The sequence below is a fragment of the Galeopterus variegatus genome, unplaced genomic scaffold (genome assembly GCF_000696425.1).
Source record: "Galeopterus variegatus unplaced genomic scaffold, G_variegatus-3.0.2 Scaffold2037, whole genome shotgun sequence".
NCBI lineage: Eukaryota > Metazoa > Chordata > Mammalia > Dermoptera > Cynocephalidae > Galeopterus > Galeopterus variegatus.
The window spans coordinates 222,656-240,373 of NW_007728148.1; the positions used below are offsets into that span (position 1 = coordinate 222,656).

Genomic DNA, 17,718 nt, shown 5'->3' on the forward strand with positions numbered 1-17,718 from the left:
GAGAGATCAGCCAAGACCAACCCTGGGTAGCCGCCAATCCTGATACCCCTGCCCAGTGGGCAGGGAGGAGCTGGGAGCAAGGGGTGGAGATAGCTTGCTGTCCTGGCACCAGGGCCAGGTGTTCGATTTCAGGCACCTGCCCCAAGGCAAGTGAGACCAGGCCCTGGCAGGATGATGGGAAACCAGGTGTCTGATCTCCTCCCTGAGAGAAAAACCGAGGACAAGTCCAGGCACAGGCCAGCAGATAAAGGGTACATGGCGCAGTCCAGCTCCCTGGGACCTCATAGCCCCCTGTGGCCTCAGGGCCTCTGCACTGCCTGTGCCTGCTGCCTGGGATGCTTGTACCCCAGAATCTGGCCTGGCAGCGCCTTGTTGTTGGGTGGATGCAGCCCAGTGGTGGCCCCAGCCATTCCTTCCTCCACCCCCCACACCCGCCCACCTCCTGCTGTTGTCCTGCCTCCTCTGATCGCAGGCTGCTTGCTCACTATGGGGTTATCTCTGGGAGGGCAGGGAACTCAGTGTCTTGGCCACAGCATGTAATTCATAGCGCAGCAGCCAGAAGCAAGGGCCTGGGGGGCTAATGATTACTGCACAAATACCCTGCTTGCCCCTCTGCTCTGCAGAGCCCAGGCCTGAACACTTCCTGCCTCCCCACCCCCACCGACCACCTCCAGACCATTTGGGGGCCCTGGGTTTTAATCTCAGAGCCCATCGTGATGTAATGGCTGCGTAACCCCTCTGTGCCTCAGTTTCCTTGGATGCTAACGAGGGCTGTGGCCATGTGAGCGGTGGGTGGGGGGCTCTGTGTGGCTGCTGCTCTCTCTTTAGACCCTGGCCTCCAGGAACAGCCCTAGGTGACGATGTCCCAAAACCCTCCCCTCCCAGACTTGGTTCCCACAGGCCCCCACCAAAGTGGCCAGAGCACAAGGTCAGGTAGAAATAGCCTGGAGCTGAGACATTTATTGGCAGATGGGGGGTGCTAGGACCAGGCTTCCAGCCTGAAGGGAGGAGTGGGGAGGGTGCCAGGCTAGCCTTGCCATCCTGCCTCAGGCACTGGGAGCATACTGCAGCACCAGCCGGTCAAAGTCATTCTCCTTCAACAAAGTGGGGGGGGACAGAGAGAGAAACGTGAGTACCACCTGAGTTCCAGGCCTTGCCTGGTACAGGGGTTGGGGGATGTGGGGCTCGGGGACGGGCCACCTGCACAGAATCACCTTGGCCTGGTACTCCTTGATGAAGGGGTGGGACTTGTGAGCGTCCTTAAGCTGTGACAGGTAGCGGTTTGTCACCTGTGAGGGAGATGAGGCTGGATTAGCTGAATATAGGGACCCCACGGTGCTCTGCCCTGACCTCCCTCCGTGCATTCTCCGCCTCAGCCGGGGGGCTGCTCACCACACCCTGAAATCAGGCTGATCATGGACGAGCCTCAGGGTGCTGGTGGGGGACACCACCAGGAACAGCACCTACCACAGAGCTGGTGCTTGACCCATGGTTGGCTGACACACCACGGGGTTCAGTGGAGTGGGGCAGGCAGGGCCTGGGCCCCAGGGGGAGGATGGCCAGGCCATGGACAGGAGGGGTGGGACAGGTTTGGGGGGCTGGGGTTGGTGAGGGAGGCAGTTTTACTGTAGGAGGTGGGTGTGTTGTGGGCACACTGTATGGACATGTCCCACAGGCCTGGTGATTAGAACCTGGCCTCCAGCCCAGGCAGTGTGCTGTCTCCCCTGCACCAACCCTGTCCTGCACCTTCCTGGGCCCTCCCTACATGGACACAAGAACGACCACCATGCAGCCCTGGGCCAGCTAGGTCATGGCCACCTGCCCCAGCAGGGCCCAGCTCCCCCTTCCCCGCCCTCAGATGAGGTGGGCTAGGCCAGGGTCCCAGCCCAGCCAGCCATGGCTCAGGCTCCCTCTGGGTCCACTTGTCTGTTGGACTCTGAGGATAACAGGGGCTGCCTGCACAGTTGACTGCGGGGGCCCATCAAGCCAATGGCGACTGTGCCCTCAGGAGGAGTGGGTTTCTGTCCCAACCAAGGCCAACCCTGAAGTGCAGATGCTGAGGGCCCAGCTCCAGGGTGCCATCGTGGGGGCTGGGCTAGGGGACCTACCTCGGGGGGCTTGCCCAGGTGCTGGGACAGGACAATGAGATTGATCAGCGTCTCTGGGTGGCCGCTGTCCTGGAAATGCAGGCAGAGGCGGGGCGGGCAGAGTCAGTTCCTCCAGGCCCTGCAAGCCTGCCTGCTCACCCCCATCCTGGGCAGGACAATGCCCCCTCCCTGCTGCCCCTCAGAGGTTGGGTGGGGCTGGGGCTGCCGGTCCCAGATCCCCCCATCCCCAGTCTCTGCAAGCTGGTGACCTCAAGGTGATGCAGTGGCAAGGGACCAGCAGCCCCAAGCCTCTGCACCTCCCCACACCAGCCACTTCCCCTCTGAGCCTCTCTCCTAATCCACAGACCAACCTGGGACCTTGCTGGTGGGGATTTGGGAGGGGCGTATTTATTGCACAAATCTCAAGAGTAACGGAGCACAGGCCAAGATGGTCTCAGCCTCTGCTGCAGGATGAGTCTGAGGCTGGGCATGGACCCGCCACTCTGTCTGCTCCAGAGGGGCCTTGGCAGGAAATTACCAGAAACCTTTGGGCGGGTGACCTCAACCAGCCCAGGCCCGCCCACACTGGGCTCTAAGGCACATGGAACACCAGTGGCTGCAAAGCAGGAACGCACCACCCAGGACACACACCGACCCTGGCCCTGCTCATGGCTGCCTCTTGCTGCTGGGCACCTACGTGGAAACCCAGCTTCTCCGTGCCTCAGTCTCCCTGACTGCAGCAGGGGACAATGGTGCATGTGCACAGCAGCAGCAGTAAAGTGGCTCCAAAGGGCATGGGGAGGAGGGACACGAGCACCTCCAGAAGCCGAGCAAGAACACAGGCAAACACAGGTGTGGGGACCCCAAGGCCGCCAGGGCCAGGCGCAGCAAGCCAGCCTGGTGTGGTGTTTCAGGTGCCGAGGACAGACTGGAATCAGTTAACTAACAAGTCATGTGACACGCCACCTGCGCAGTGTAACAAAAGCCGCGGGACACGGCCATGAACGCTGATCCTGCACCAGAGTGCTCTTGGGTGCGGGGCTGGGATCCCGAATGAGCCTCATCTTTGGGAACAAGAAGGGACACACAGCCTGTGTGAGATGCCACCCCAGTTAGGCAGGGTTCCTGACTGCACAGATCTGAGGACAGGCCCTGCCGAGGGGGACTGGGCCCAAAAGAGGGCCCCACTGACACCCCTCAACCTGTCCCGTTCCAAAACCTCCTGATGGTAACTCGCCCCCCACAGAACCAGCCAGGAAGAAGATTCCTACTGGTGTGTGTTTCTTGTTAGATTAAAAACATTTCCCCAATAGAAAAAACCTTGATATGGTTTCTGATTATAAAAATAACATAAACTCATCCTAAAGGCCTCTGATATCTCTCAGAAGGGGACTGTGGCACTCCGTGCAGGCTGCACTCAATCCCTGTTCTCGCCAAGGACAGGCCTGGTGGCCCCCTGCACAGCCACTCGCACTTGGTCTCTGCAGCACTGAGTACAGACCCATGTGAGGGACCACACCCAGAGACCCTGGGCCTGGCAGCTGAGGTGACAAGTGGGGAAGGCTGGAGCGCATGCGTCTGCTCAGCTCAGGCAAGGCCCAGGCCGTTTCCCAAGAAGGCAAAATCCGGATTTTCATTTGCAATCCCGATTTTTAGGTCTTGGCAGGTGACTGGGCATTGCAATCCCATGGGGCCACACAGCACACCCACAGGATCACTGCCGGGCCCCTTCTGTCTTGTCCCCTCAGGGCCAGGGGGCCGGGCAGGGCTGGCCAGGCCTACCTTGTCCAGCGCCTCTTGCAGCACGCCCTCAGCAGCCTCCCAGCGGCCCTGGGCCATGTGACAGGCTGCCTGCCCATTGAGCAGCAGCAGGGTGGATGAACACTTGTCGGCCAGCTCTTGGAAGATGTAGTAGGCATCCTGCAGCTTTTCGCCACCCTGTGGGGATGGTTCTGACATCACTGCTGTCATGGGCTGCTCCATCCTGCTGCCCGCTCCCTCATGCAGTGGGGGGACTCTGGCACTTGGTGTGGACAGTCCTGGGGTGTCTGGCCCATGGCACGGCCACCCACTCTTCACAGACCCCCACACAGCCTGTGCTGTGCCGACCAGGCCTAAAACAGCACATGGCCACCTCATGCCCCACTGCACTCCAGCTCCCAAGTACTCGGTGCACAGAGGCAGAAACTGAGGCTTCCAGAGGGAGGCTCAGCACACAGGCAGCCGGGCTGGGGTCTGAGCCGGGACTTCCAGGTCACAGGCCTGTTAGGGGTGACGTGAGCAGCAGCCCTAGCCTGCCCACCTGCTAAGAACACCAGGGGACACTTCGGGGGGAACCTGAGATGAAGACGTGTTGTGAAGAAATGTAAAGCCATAGGAGAGATCTGTCGGGGTCTGTCCTGCTACACAGGATGGTCCAGAAATCCATCTGGGTGAAGCTTTGGACCCCTGAAGGGCACAGACAGGCAGCACAGTTTAAAAGGCCTGGACAAAAGTGCAACTCAGAAAGGAAGCAAGTCCCAAAGACCAGAAAAGGGGCCGTTGCCAGGAGGGGGTGCCCAGGGCTGGGGTGGGGGGTGGAACTGGGCTGAGGGCACCTCCATGGCTGCTATGGGAACACTGGCCCCTCACTGGCCCAGTACCAGGTGCCTGGAGAGCAGAGCTGAGCCGAAACAAACCCCAGGGTGGCCCTGGGGAAGGAAGTGTTGCCAGGCGGCCCAGCCTGCCTGTCCCAGGAAAGCCACGCCGCCTCTGGTTCTGGAGCCCCCACCAGTCCATTCCCTCTGGCTCTGGCCAAGTCGCTTGGCTGCAAGAAGCCCGGGACAGGGACAAGGCTGAGGGAAGGAGTTGTGTCAGGCGGGGGTGGGTCCTGGGCCTGTTCCTGGAGCCCTACAGGAGTGACCAGAGACCTGGGCACAGGTAGAGGGTACTAGGGAGCTTGCACGGCCACGGGGCTCACCACAGCCAGGTTGACCCAGGCAGTGGCCAGCTGGGTGAGGGTGGCGTCCTCGTCCTGGTCCTGCATTCTCTTCAGTTCCTTCCTGGGGATAAGGGAGTGGGTGCTGAGTGGCCGAGGGGGCCCGCCCAGTGCCCCCCTTGCTCCCTGCACACTTATCTCTCATGCCTGAGTGCCTGTCCTGCCACGTGCTGGCCCCAGCTGCTGCCCACCCCACCCCCCAACGCCTGGCACGAGGTGGGTGCACAGGAGACTCTCACTGGGGACGGGGCTAAGGGGCCACAGAGTGAGGGTCCCTGGCAAAGGCTTTGGAAACTGCAGGAAGGGGGGTTGCAAGCATGCACACACAGCCCCCGACTCAGTGACGCCACCTCCCGGCTCTGTTCTGAGACCACCCCTCAGGGACACGGTTGCAGCCGGCCTCCTCTGTTCCCTCCAGAAAGCCCACCTTGACCCTGCAGGGCAGGCCCTACAGCCAGCCTCACAGTGGAACACTGAGGCATGGACAGCAGGGAAGGGTTGAGTGAGGGTGGTGGTCACCCAATGGAATGGTGTGAAACAACTGCAGAAGTGGCCCAGCAGCAGGGGCTCTGGCCTGTGGGGTGGGGGCATGGGGTCCCAACACCCCCCATGCACGGGTCTGAGCGGCAGCCCCAGGAAGACACAGATGAGGTGGGGCTCACCGGGCAAGGTCCAGGCGGTCTAGCTTCAGCAGGATCTGCACCGTCATGGCCATGCTGTGGGACAGGGTGGCAGGCAGTCAGCAGGTGGCTGCAGACACACTGTGGCCCACCCCCAGGGGCTCACTCCATGTGGGCACCACCTTCTGGAACATTCCTAGTCCTGCTACAAGAGCTGGGGCCAGCAGCCCCACCTTGCAGAGGGGACCCCTCACTCCCACACATCACAGCTGAGCTCCCTCCGGCCCAGGAGCTCTGTGGGGTCCTGAGGACAAAGGTTCCAGGTCCCTGCTTGCTGCCCACCCCAAGGAGGAACCTCTGTGGGCCACAGCTGCAGGTGGAGACCCCTGCCCTGGACTCGACCACACCACCTACAGCAGTGGGGACTCAGGAATGAGGCCCCAGAGAGGAAGGACACACCACTACCCTCACCCCTGCCCTCTTCCGGCCCCCTCATGCCCTGCTCCCATCTCCACCACAGACGCCCGGGACCACCAGTGCTTATGTGGCCGCCTGTTCCTGCATTTTCCCACCAGAACAAGAGCCAGTGCCCAGCCCAGACCAGCAACAGTCAGCTGTTGCATCTGCCACATGCCATCCCTATCTCTAAACCACTGCACACACCTTCCAGGACAGCATGGGACGTGAACATGTACATAAACATCAATGATGACGGACTGATAGCTGACCGAAGGAAGGCAGGCGCCACAGAGCGCCCACAGAGAGGACGGCTGCGTCCTGCACACAGTCATCTCCTAGGGTGGACAGTGGCGCTGACCATGCTGCACTGGGCCCCAACACCCCAACCCTGGGTGCCCTGAGGGAGGCTGGCTGGGGGGCCAGGGCCTGGGATGAAGGAGCAGAGGGCTACGTGGGGGGTAAAGGCACAGAAACCGCAAGCAGACAGAGGTGCCTTCTGCTTTGCCCTTGGGAACGGAGGGTTTTCAGCCCTGGGCACTGTGTCCTTGGCGCAGTGGCCTGGCTGTGCAGATGGGAGCGTCTCCAGGACCGAGAATAGGAGCTGGAGCTTGAACAAGAGGTCTGGGCCCAGTGGCTGGGCCTCATTCATCGTCTCCACGACGATGGCCAGCAAGGCTGTCTGCAGCCTAGAGCCGGGAGGGGCCACTCACCACTCCAGGCTGTCCCCCTGGTGCAGGGTGCGCAGGGCTGCATCTGGGTTCTGGTCATGGAGGTAGACGGAGGAAGCCATGAGCAAGAAGGTGGTGTTGGTGACATCCACGCTCCTGCTCATCTCCCGGTCCAGTCCAGCCACAACTGCATCCCTGCAAGACACGGCTGCTCAGGGCCCACAGCCAGGGGCAGGCGGAAGCCTAGCCTCTGCGTGACCTTGAAGGATCCCGTTCCTTGGGGGCAGACAGGCCCAGAGAGGGGGAGCCAGGCCCCTACGGGCACAGAGCAGCAGCAGGCAGAGTGCCAAGCAGCCCTGACACTCCCCACCTCATAACCTTCCCAGAAAGCACATTTCACCCCTATACAGATGGGGAAGCCGAGGCCGGGAGAAGTGGGGCTGGGTGCTCCAGGCCTCCTGGGGAGGATGTGGTGGGGGAGGGGCCACGCCAGCTCTGCCTAGGAAACAGCACAATGACCGCGGGGTCTTGAGTTCCCTGGCCCTCAGCATTCAGGGGCTGTGGAGTCCACACCACCCTGGACTCAGAGGGAACTGGCTGACCTGCCAGGGTGCCCCTGTGGGGACAGGAGGGAGCATTGTGAGTCTCACATCAACATCAGCCACCTGCCAGGGAGGCCAGTAGAACCTCAGCACGGGTGCTAATGTGGGCCCCAGCATCCAAGGCCTGGCTCAAGTCCCAGCGTGGCTGGGGACCAGCTGGGCACCCCCATAGGCCACGGGACACCTGAGCCTGTCTTTCTAACTGGAAAGCAGAGCTGAGACCCCTCGTTTCCAAGGGTTGCTGAGCAGCTGACTGAGAAGGCAGCCAAAGGCCAGGACTACAGTCACAGACCAGAGCTGTCGTTCCTCTGGGTCCACGTGAGTCTGGGACAGCGCAAGAGTCAACATGGTGGCTGGGGGCTGCTTGCCTAGTACCTGCCTGGTCTGAGGGCCCCCGAGGATGGGACATGTCTGCCACTGTCTCGGCTCCCTGAGGACTAGCAGCAGTGCCAGGCCCTGAGGTTCGAGAGACTTCAGGTCTGAGCCTGTTTCTCCTCTGCGTGGAGGGACCACATACGGGGGTCACACAGGGTTGGCATGAGGAGCTCCTGAGGCCACCCCATGAAGCTTTCTGAGGCTCTTGGCACACCGGGTGTGTAAATGCTGCCTGCTGTTAGTACTGCAACACTGTCATCGTAAGGTGTCCTAATTACCGTCAGAAGCTCTGTGGGACAGTGGCTGTGAAACAGGCACCAGGAGCTGCTCTGCCATACCAGGCGCCCACCGCACTGCCCGCTTCATGGGGGTTGTCTTCCGAAATGTGCACAGCAGCCACCGCTCTCAGAGGGCCAGGGGTCCCCACCTGCACCCCAGCTAGGGAAGCACAACGGGGAGAGACGGTGGCCTTGGGAGGACACCAGTCTGAAACTGCCAGAGCTGCCATCACGAAGTACTACAACCTGGGTAACTGAAGACAACAGGACTTCGTCTTCCACCTCACGGTCCTGGCGGCCAGAGTCCTAAACCAAGGTGTCGGCAGGGCTGGGTTCCTCTGAGGCTGAGGAGTGTCTGCCCCAGGCCTTTCTCCTGGCTGCCAGTGGCTCCTGCAGTCCTTGGCGTTCCTGGGCCTGTGGTCACATAGGTCCAGTCTCTGCCTCTGTCACCACATGGGCTTCCCCTCGGTGTGTCTCCAGGCTGTCTTCTTCTTGTTTATAAGGACGCTAGTCGTTGGCTTCAGGGCCCACCCTAATCCAGGACGCCCTCACCCTGAGACTCTTACCTTAACTGATCTGCAAAGAGCCTTTCTCCACATAATGCCATGTCCACAAGTATCTGGGCCAGAACATGGATGTATCTTTTTGGGGACACCATTCACCCCACCACTGCACATGAGTAAACTCCCTGGAGCCTGGGGGAAGGGGACAGAGCCTGGGCACTGCCTCCGTGAGGCAAAGAAGGAGTGGGTCCGCAGCAGAGAGCGTCACCCACGATGTGACCCTCAGACTACTGCAGTGGTCCACAAGGGAACATAAGTCATGTCCTGGTCTACAAAGCTGTGCAGGGTGGAGACCAGCAGGAAAGGCCCCTCCCTGAGACATCAGGATGCTGAGGATGGCCTGGGGTGGGCGGGGGGGTCCCTGGGGCTGGGACACGGGGTGGGGGGCATGGCCGGCGGGGAAGAGTGTCTGCCTCTCCTCCTATCCTAGTTGCCCTCTGGGGGACATCTTATGTCTGAGATCCCAGGGGCCCACAAGCAGCCCACCCCCCGTGGCAGGCGGGGGCCCTGAGCCGAGCAGCACTTCCCATCACAGGCCCTGCTCTTGGCACTGGCCGCCCACTTGCCAGATGGCCTGACAGGAGAACTCTGAATTGTGGTCACCTGCCTGGGTCACAGGCTGTGGCTGCCACTCATACTGGGGCCAGGGTGACACCAGGGGTGTCGGGGGGGCGCCCTGAATAAACGAGGCTTTGGCTGGTGCAGAGTGTGGACCTGAGCCTCCTCCCCAGAAGCTCCCAGCCCTCGGGACAGGGACAGACAGCACCAAGACCGACAGCAGATGCCCAGACCAAAAGCTTCTTTTAAATAAAATGCGAAACTTAGGACCTGCAGTTGGGAAAGTCAGGTGCCTGGGCAAAGACCAGATGTGGCCAAGGGTAGGGGCAGTGACGCAGCACCCCATACCACTCCCCAGGCACTGCCCTCAGTGCCTGGGGTCTGCGGGGCTGGGGACGCACACTGAGCGACAAGCACAGGTAAGTCTAGCACATCCTGCCCTCCCTGTGTGGTGGCTGCACTGTCAGCAGGAGTGGGCGCTGCTCCTGGGTCCCCACAGCCCAGCCTCCCACCCGCCCCTGGCCACTGCCCATTGGTGGTTGACAAATGCTGGCCTGCAGCTCAGGGACAGGACTTGGGTGAGCAGCGCTGGTTAGAACCCTGACTGCAGAGCCCTGCCACCCCAGGGGTGGTCACAGCAGAGGCTCTCGAAGCACTGCGCAGTCATTCGGCGATTGACAGGTTCAGTTGTAAGGTCAGAGCACCTTGTGACCCTGATGGCATCTGCACACACATCATCAGCTCCAGCCCTCGCTTTGAGAGCCCTCTGCATCAGGGTCCATTGCCACTCCCTGCCACGCAGTTGCAGGAAACTGAGATACAGGGAAGTGGGACACTGAGGATTGTCACCATGCCCTCTGCCCAACCAAGTTCAGGACAAATGGGTCCCGGAAAAGACCCCACAGCCCCAACCTGCCCACCCCATGGGCTGGGTCTCACCTCCGGCTCTCGTTGGCAAGGTACTCGGCAAACGTGCGCACGGCCTGGAGCTCGGGGGCTGAGGAGGGCTTGATCTCATCCAGGACCACGCCGTACTTCCTCTGCAGTGGACAAACCCCATCAGCTGCGCCCGCCCTCCCCGAGGGCTTACCCTGCACTCAGCCAGGCAGCCAGCGTCACCCCGGCAGAGTCCCCAGACAGGAAGCCCCTGCCCTGCCCAGGGGCCCCAAAGAAGCCAGCATGGTGCCACATGTCACAGAGAGCCAGGTGTGCCCTCACCCGTCAGGACACACTGCCTATTGTTCTAGCTGGGGACCCTGGCAGGTCACTGTCCCTCCCGAGCTGTCCACCCCTGGTAGTGAGGTGACAGGCTGGGTGGGCCTGGGCATGTGCTTCTATAAAGCAGAACATTCACCAGCACCACCCCAGTACCAGTGACTGATGCCGGCAGTCACTTCTGGAGCCAGGAAACCCGTTCCTCACTCCACTCCTTCCAAGGTTTTCATGTTTTTATTGCCACATAACGTGGTTAATTTTTAAAAAGTACATGTACATATACACGCACACATACGCATCAATGCATTTAAACCATCTGAGAGGTCCCAAGGAGGTCCTGGGCCACACACACTCTCTGGGCCTGGATTTGACCCTCGAGGCCAAGCCCTGGGGTGGGCTAGGCAGGAAGGGGGGTGACAAATGCACATCACCAACACACAGTGTTCATGAAAAAAGAAACGTGTGCCGGGGGGGAGAACTCTGTGTGCCATCTGCTCAGGTATTTTGTAAACCTAAAGCTGTGCTGAAAAAAATAAAATCCACTAATTTTTTTTTAAATCAAGAAATCCTGACATAGGTCCTCTGGCCTGGAGGCCTTGTGACTTGCGGTGGCCACACGGGGAGCTCGTGGTGGCCAGGCTGGGTGCTTGTGGTTGGTCAGCCCTGCAGCCTGGATCCCTCTGCTGTCTACTAACCCCACTGCCCGCCTGGTGGCACCTTCCACTCTCCTGTCTCACAGCTCGTATCACCTGCGATCACGGGCCTACACTCACCTGTGCGAGGTATGCTCTGTACAGGAAGACGTCCCTTTCCACCTCTCTCTCTGGGCTTGACAGCTGTGAGAACAGAGGAGGGGTCAGGATGCACAGGCTGTGGCACAGCAGCCACATGGCCCATGTGACAGGCCTTGGAAGCTGTAGCAAGAGCTTCTCCAGTCTGAATTCTAGCTGGAGTCCTAGCCCTGGACCTGAGCAGCCCATGACCTTGGGTAGCACAAGAGTGGCCTCTGCCAAGGGCATACTGGGTGGACAGCGCCTGATCTCATCCTGCCCCAACACCACACCAGGAAGGAGACTCGATGGTCACCTTGTTTGGCCAAAGTGCAGTGCCTACTCCAGCACATGGCAGGGAGCCCGCACCTTTGACTGCCATGCACAGGGCTGCTTCTGTTTGGCTTTTATTTCAAAACATTTTTATTTATTTATTTTTTTTGTCTTTTTCCGTGTCCGGCAATGGATCGCAACCCTCAGTGTTGCCCCCGTACCGGACCGGGGACCGGCAACGGGATCGCAACCCTTGGGGTCGCCCCCGCGCCTCGCTCAGACAGTGAGCGGGAACCGGTCTGTATGTGGGATCCGAACCCTCGGGCAGGAGCGCCGCCGCGCTTCCCAAGCGGCGCACTTATCCAGTGCGCCACCGGGCCGGCCCCTATTTCAAAACATTTTTAAAAAATGACAAACATGGTGCTGGCCAGTTCACTCACTTGGGAGAGCATGGTGCTGGTGACACCAGGGTCATGGGTTCAGATTCCTGTACTAGCCAGTTGCCAAAAAAAAAAAAAAAAACCAGACAAACAGAAAAGATGAAGGAAGATTTGCCTCATTCAGATGACCTGCCCTGTCCCTGGCAAGAGGACCTTTCTGGTAAAACTCGGCCTGGCTGCCCCAGTGCAGTGATGCCTGCATCCAGGCTGGGCCAGGCAGGACCCTGGGCAACCACCCTGTACCCAGGGATGCAGTGTCAGAGCCACTGCACAGAGTCAAAAATCAGGAATGAGGTGGCCTCCTAAAACATTCACTTTGGGACTATGAGGAAGGTCTCCGAGCCCTGGCCAGGTGGGGAGGCTGGGGACCTTTCCCCAGGAGAACAGCGCTGGATGATGCCATGGGGTGCTGGCTGACTTCCTGGGAGGCCCTGTGGTGCTGGAGACAGGCAGGCACAGTACAGCTCAGCCCGTGGGGGCTGGAAAAGGAAAGTAAAGGTGGGAAGGGGGCCTGGCCACCTTGGGGTCACCGCTCTGACAGCATCCAAACCACGGGTTCTGGGAAAGCACATAGTGGGGCAATGTCACCTGCCAAGGCACAGGGACAGAGATCCAGCTCCCTATAGTTGGCACACCAGCACTGCCCCATCCCTCCAGGCCCAGAACCACAGATTCCAAGCCACCATGCCCTCCTCTTCCTCCCCAGCCTGGGGAGGGGTGGACGTGCCAAGGGAGACCTGGTCCCCACCCGACTCAGGCCATTGTTGCTGAGGGGCCCCTGTTCCGGTGACCAGGCTGGGCATCCGGTCATGATCTGGAACATGGCGTCTTCTAAATAAGTGACTCTCAAGTGACCCTTGGAGGTGGACACCAATGAGGATGACGAGCCAGGGGTCCTCACACCACCCTCAATTAAAAAAAAAAAGACAAATGCCGGCTGTCAGTGTCTTCAAGGCGAGGACACAGGGGATGCTATGAGTCCTCACCAGGGTGGCCTCAGTCCCCAGAGGATCCTCTTGAGCCTCAGCTGCCTCTTTTGTAACATGGACAGTGCCATCAGCCCCGCAGATCCACCAGGCATCAATGAGACCACGAGTGAGGAAGTGCTCAGTGGCTGCTCAGCCAGCCCGAGAGAGGGGGGCACTGGGATGCGGGACAACAGGATGGGCATGCAGGCCAGCAGCCCCAACACCGGACACTGGCACCTCCATGGTTTCCTTCCACGCTCATGTCTGAACTATCCCACCATAACTGGCAGTGACTTGTGCGTCTCCTGGAGGCAGCTTTGACAGGAGAGGCCAGCCTGCCACGTGTGTTGACACTGGCGCAGACACAGCAGTGGCAAGCTGGAAGCAACAGGGAGAGGCTAAGTAAACCTCAGCAGGTCCCCAATGGGGGACACGATGCAGGCAGTAAAAAGGTACTGACTGACAGGTACAGACATGAAAAACTCTGCAGACAATCTGCACACAATGGCAGAGCAAGGTCTGGACCACTGGGGCCCTGGAGGGGATGGAGCGGCCTCTGGCCTGCGATGGGCGTTTTCATTCCTGACCAGAGAATCATCAGTCCCTTAACTGGGAGATCGCAACCCACCACCTCTGGCCTGTGTCGGGTGTTTTCATTCCTGACCAGAGAATCATCAGTACCTTAACTGGGAGATCACAACCCACCCAGCTTTTCCAGTGTGAGCTGGGAAAGGAAGGAGGCTTGTGGGGCCTCGGCGGAACCTGTGCGGCAGGCGCTAGGCACATGGAGTCAGGGTGGTATCATTCTGAACAAGCACATCTTGGCCATCACACACCTGGGGTGACCCTGCCACTGGTGGGCTGAAGACAGACAGCCAGGACCTGTGCTTGGTCGGGGGCAGGCCCACGGCACTGCTCACCCCCACACCCCCAGGGAGAGAGGCCACTTGCCTGGGCACACACCTGGCCACCAACTCGAGGCTCAGAGGCGGGGCCCATCTTACCGCAGAGGCCTGCACAGTCTGACACCCAGCAGGCTGGTCATCAGTAGGCATCTACTGGGCCTGACACTGCCTCTGGGATGTGGCTTGGGAGAGGCCCTGCTTGAAACAGACTGCAGACCTGCTGGCCTCCCTGCCAGCAAGGGACAGGAGGCACAGAGGGGGTCGCGGGGTGGCCTGTTGGATGGAAATATTCTGGAAGGAGCTGGTGAAATCTGCTCTGGGAGCTTGACTGAGTCACGGCTGAAGACCTTTGCTGAGCACCCGTGACTTCCCTGAGGCTGCATTCTCCTCTCTGTAATTGGGGTGACCAATACCTGAGGCTGGTTGTTAGGTGAGTGCAGGGGGCCCCATGCATCATCCCTGCACCAGCAGCGGCACCACCCAGGAGCATGTTCAGGAGGCCAAGTCTTGGGCCCCATCCTGACCTGCTGACTCAGACCCTCTGGGGGTGGCCCCAGAGATCCCTGTTTAACAAGACCCCACGAGGTGAGCACAGTAGTCCTCAACCCCAGCAGCTCATAAGAATCACCTGGGAGCTTAGAAACCAGCAAAATCAGGAGGCCTATGCCCACCAACAACCCCTGACCCTGGGGTGGCCTCAGCACTAACACGAGGTGGCTTAGAGGCATGGCCAGGGCTGAGGACTCAGGGTACTGTCTGGGGGAGCCATGCTGGGATGGGGCTCTGCGGCCGGAAACCTCAAGGGGTGGTGTCCCCTCCCCCTACTGTCCGTGTGGCCATTGAGTCATCTGACCACAGTGGACTGTCAGCAACTCAAGGCTCTGTTGGCTGCTTGGACTCCCAATATCTGGGCGGTACCTGCCACCTTGTGGACACTTGATAAACGCTTGACAAATGAGGAAATGTCATGCCGGTGTCCTTGCGCTATCACCAATAAAGGCAACCACACACCAGGTGTTCTACCTGGGGCCACCTCAGGCGAGCCTGTCTGAGGTTGCTGGGGCCACTGTAAAGAACTGCTACAAACTGGGTGACTTAACAGGAATTTACTCTCTCACAGTCCTGGAAGCCAGAAGTCTGAAATGAAGGGGTCTGCAGGGCCATTCTCCCTCCAAAGGTTTTAGGGAAGGATCCTTCTTTCCTCGTCCAGCTCCGGGCGGCTCCCGATGTTCCTTGGCTTATGGCTGCATCACTCCAATCTCTGCCTTCACCCTCGCCGTCTGTATCTCAAATCTCCCTCTGCTTTTTTCTTAGAAAGAACTTAGCATTGGATTTAGTGTCCATCCTAAATCTAGGATGATCTCATCTTGAGATCCTTCACTTAATTATACCTGCGAAGAACCTTTTTCCAAATAAGTCACATTCACACGTTGCAGGTGGACATATCTTTTGCAGGACACCACCGAACCCAGTTCAGGCAGTCCAAAAGGGTTTACGTGGCCCACAGATGAGAATTAAGTCACATCAAATGGCTCCGAAGGGACAGGACTCTCATTCTTCTGGATGTGTCAAGGAGAACATCTCAGGTTTTTGTGCCAGTGCATCTTTACCAAGTCCTCAAAGTGGGCACAGGTCTCTGGTTCAGTCAGAGTGACCACTGGTCTGGTACCCATGTCTTTATTTTTGGTCCCTATCTGTGTAAAGCACGTAACACCACTTCTCTTTCAGCCACAATTTTGGCATTATGACATAAAATCTGAACAGCACATTGCTATGACGTAAGCAGAACACACTCACAGCAGAAGCTGAAAGGTGTAATTTGAGTATAATGCTGAATCTCATAATGACCCTAATGAGACAGGCGTCATGGGGAAACTGAGGCTCAGAGAGGTGCAGTGACTCACAGCCAGGGTCTGAGCCCTGGCCTGTCTGGCTATTCTCAGTCTGCAGTACCCCAGCGAGGGGCCACATACAACTGTGCTGGTGGTGGGCTGAGTAAATGCCCACCCCCCCACCCCCCATGTCCATGCCGTTGTCTCTGGAGCCTGAAACGACCTCTGACAGGGCCACCTCAGGTCAAACATCTGATGTGTCACTTCCCTTGGTTGACTGTAGCTCTAGGTCACTGTCGTGACAATTTCATGACATTTTCCCATTTGTCAGACATTTATCAAGTGTCCATAAGATGGCAGGCACCACCCAGGTGTCAGGTCAACGCAGCAAACCTATGGACAGCTTATCACAAAAGGGACTTTACAGATGTGATGAAGATTACAGGTCCTAGGGGGCTAGCCAGTTAGTTCTTTGCTTACAGCGTGGTGCTGATAACACCAAGGTACAGGATTCAATCCTTGTACCTGCCAGCTGTCAAAGACTAAAAATAAAGATGATGGACCTAGGATGGGGAGACTATGCTGGGTTATCCGGGTGGCCCCGTCTAACACAAACGCCCTTAATAGCAGAGAACAGACAGAGTGAATGCAGCAAGAAGGGAAATTCGAGAGATTCTGCATATGAGAGGAATCAACACCCTGTAGCTGGTTCTGAGATGGAGTGGCTAAGCGCGAGGTTGAGAATTAGAAGCTTCTAGGAGCTAAGGATGGCCCCCAGCTGAAAGGCAGCAACCTCAATGAGCTTGGAAGCAGATTCTTCCCCAGAATCTCCAGAAAGGACACAGCCTAGCCAGCATCTTGATTTTAGCCTGGTGAGAGCCATGCTGCACTTCTGTCCTATAGAAATTGTGAGATAATAAATTTGCGTTGTCTTAATTTGTCATGGCAGCAACGGGACACTAATACAATCATGCAAACATTGCTTCAACAAATCCTAACACCTTCCTGATGCCTGTTTGAGGTGTTATCCCAGTTACTTGCTCAGGGAAATCGGGTACACCGTCAAAAACCAGTACCATGGAAAGCAAACCTTCTCTACCTCAGAATCCAAATTCCTCCCAACTGTCTGGCGTGAAGATGTCTACCACTCTTCAGCTTGGTGCTCCGTGGCTGCCTGCCCCATTGGAATAACATCCAAACCCCTGCCATGGCCCCCAAGGCACTGTCCGTCGCCCTGCCTGTCCCATTCGCTGTCCTCCCCCTCCTACATCCCAGGTCCTGCAATAAACCTCCCCGGCTTCTCTTCTCTGGCTGAGCCTTGCCATGCGGGACTAACTACTAATCCTCCAACAGCCAAACTCCTTCTCCAGTACAGCCTCCTCTTATCACTTTCTGGACTCTTGTTTACTTGTGTACTGTGGGTCTCCGAGGTCAGGCCGAGGTTTCCCGGGTAGCAGGGAGTTTCGTCTACCTGTCACTCTCTGAGCCCAGCACACACACAGCGCCTGGCCCACAGAGACGCTCGTGAGGAATGAAGGAATGAAAGAATGAATGGACGGGTGGATGAATGAATGAATGAGCAAGTTCGGCAGGGTAACGTCGGGAAGCCGTTTGGCGCTGTCATCTGTGAAGTGAGGATAAACAGCAGTCCCCACTTCAAGGGGACGGAGGGAACAGAGGGGGCGGCTGCACAGATGACAATCAAGGTTGCCACAGCGGCCTCGACGCCTCCGAGCGCGGGCTCTACCAGCGAGCGGCAACACAAACTGTCACTGCTTTGGGCTGTCAAGGGAAAACAGTTGTTTCTCGCCGCGCTCTGAAGAGGTGTGTGAAGAAACAACGCCGGGAGGAGCACAGGGAAAGTTCTAGAAGCAGAGTGCGCCCGCGGCCACCCGGAAGAGTCCCCCTCCCCGCGCGGCCGCACCTTCACCCGCTGCGCCTCGTTGATACACTGCTGGTAGCTGCCGATGTAGAAGGCGTTCTTCACGTCGAACAGCTCGTCCACCTCCCCGGAGCCGCCGGTAGCCGGAGGCGCCATGTCGCTGCGGTCTCTCCCGCTCCTCTTCCGGAGAGACACGTCGGCCGGAAGCGGGGCTCCTGTAGGGCACGCTAGGAAATGTAGTTCTCT

General features: G+C 58.7%; 1 protein-coding gene across 1 annotated transcript; it reads right to left on the reverse strand.

Annotated features, from left to right (window-relative positions):
* Positions 1-929: 929 nt before the first annotated feature.
* On the reverse strand, positions 930-17,664 carry COPE (coatomer protein complex, subunit epsilon). The gene is made up of 10 exons (XM_008580158.1): positions 17,515-17,664; positions 11,176-11,238; positions 10,127-10,227; positions 6,854-7,006; positions 5,727-5,780; positions 5,047-5,128; positions 3,870-4,025; positions 2,109-2,177; positions 1,215-1,289; positions 930-1,094 (listed from the first exon to the last, which is right to left on the reverse strand). The coding sequence occupies exons 1-10, from the start codon at positions 17,626-17,628 to the stop codon at positions 1,047-1,049; spliced, it is 915 nt and encodes a 304-aa protein (XP_008578380.1). The 5' UTR covers positions 17,629-17,664; the 3' UTR covers positions 930-1,046.
* Between the last annotated feature and the right edge of the window lie 54 nt (positions 17,665-17,718).

What these genes read in the sequence shown, in the direction of transcription:
- COPE (XM_008580158.1), bottom strand. Translation starts at nt 17,628, where the DNA reads ATGGCGCCTCCGGCTACCGGCGGCTCCGGGGAGGTGGACGAGCTGTTC. An exon ending in CAGGGGGACAGCCTGGAGTG is followed by an intron (nt 5,781 to 6,853) that starts GTGAGTGGCCCC and finishes CCTGTCCCACAG; the next exon opens with CATGGCCATGACGGTGCAGA. An exon ending in TGCAAGAGGCGCTGGACAAG is followed by an intron (nt 2,178 to 3,869) that starts GTAGGCCTGGCC and finishes CTGCATTTCCAG; the next exon opens with GACAGCGGCCACCCAGAGAC.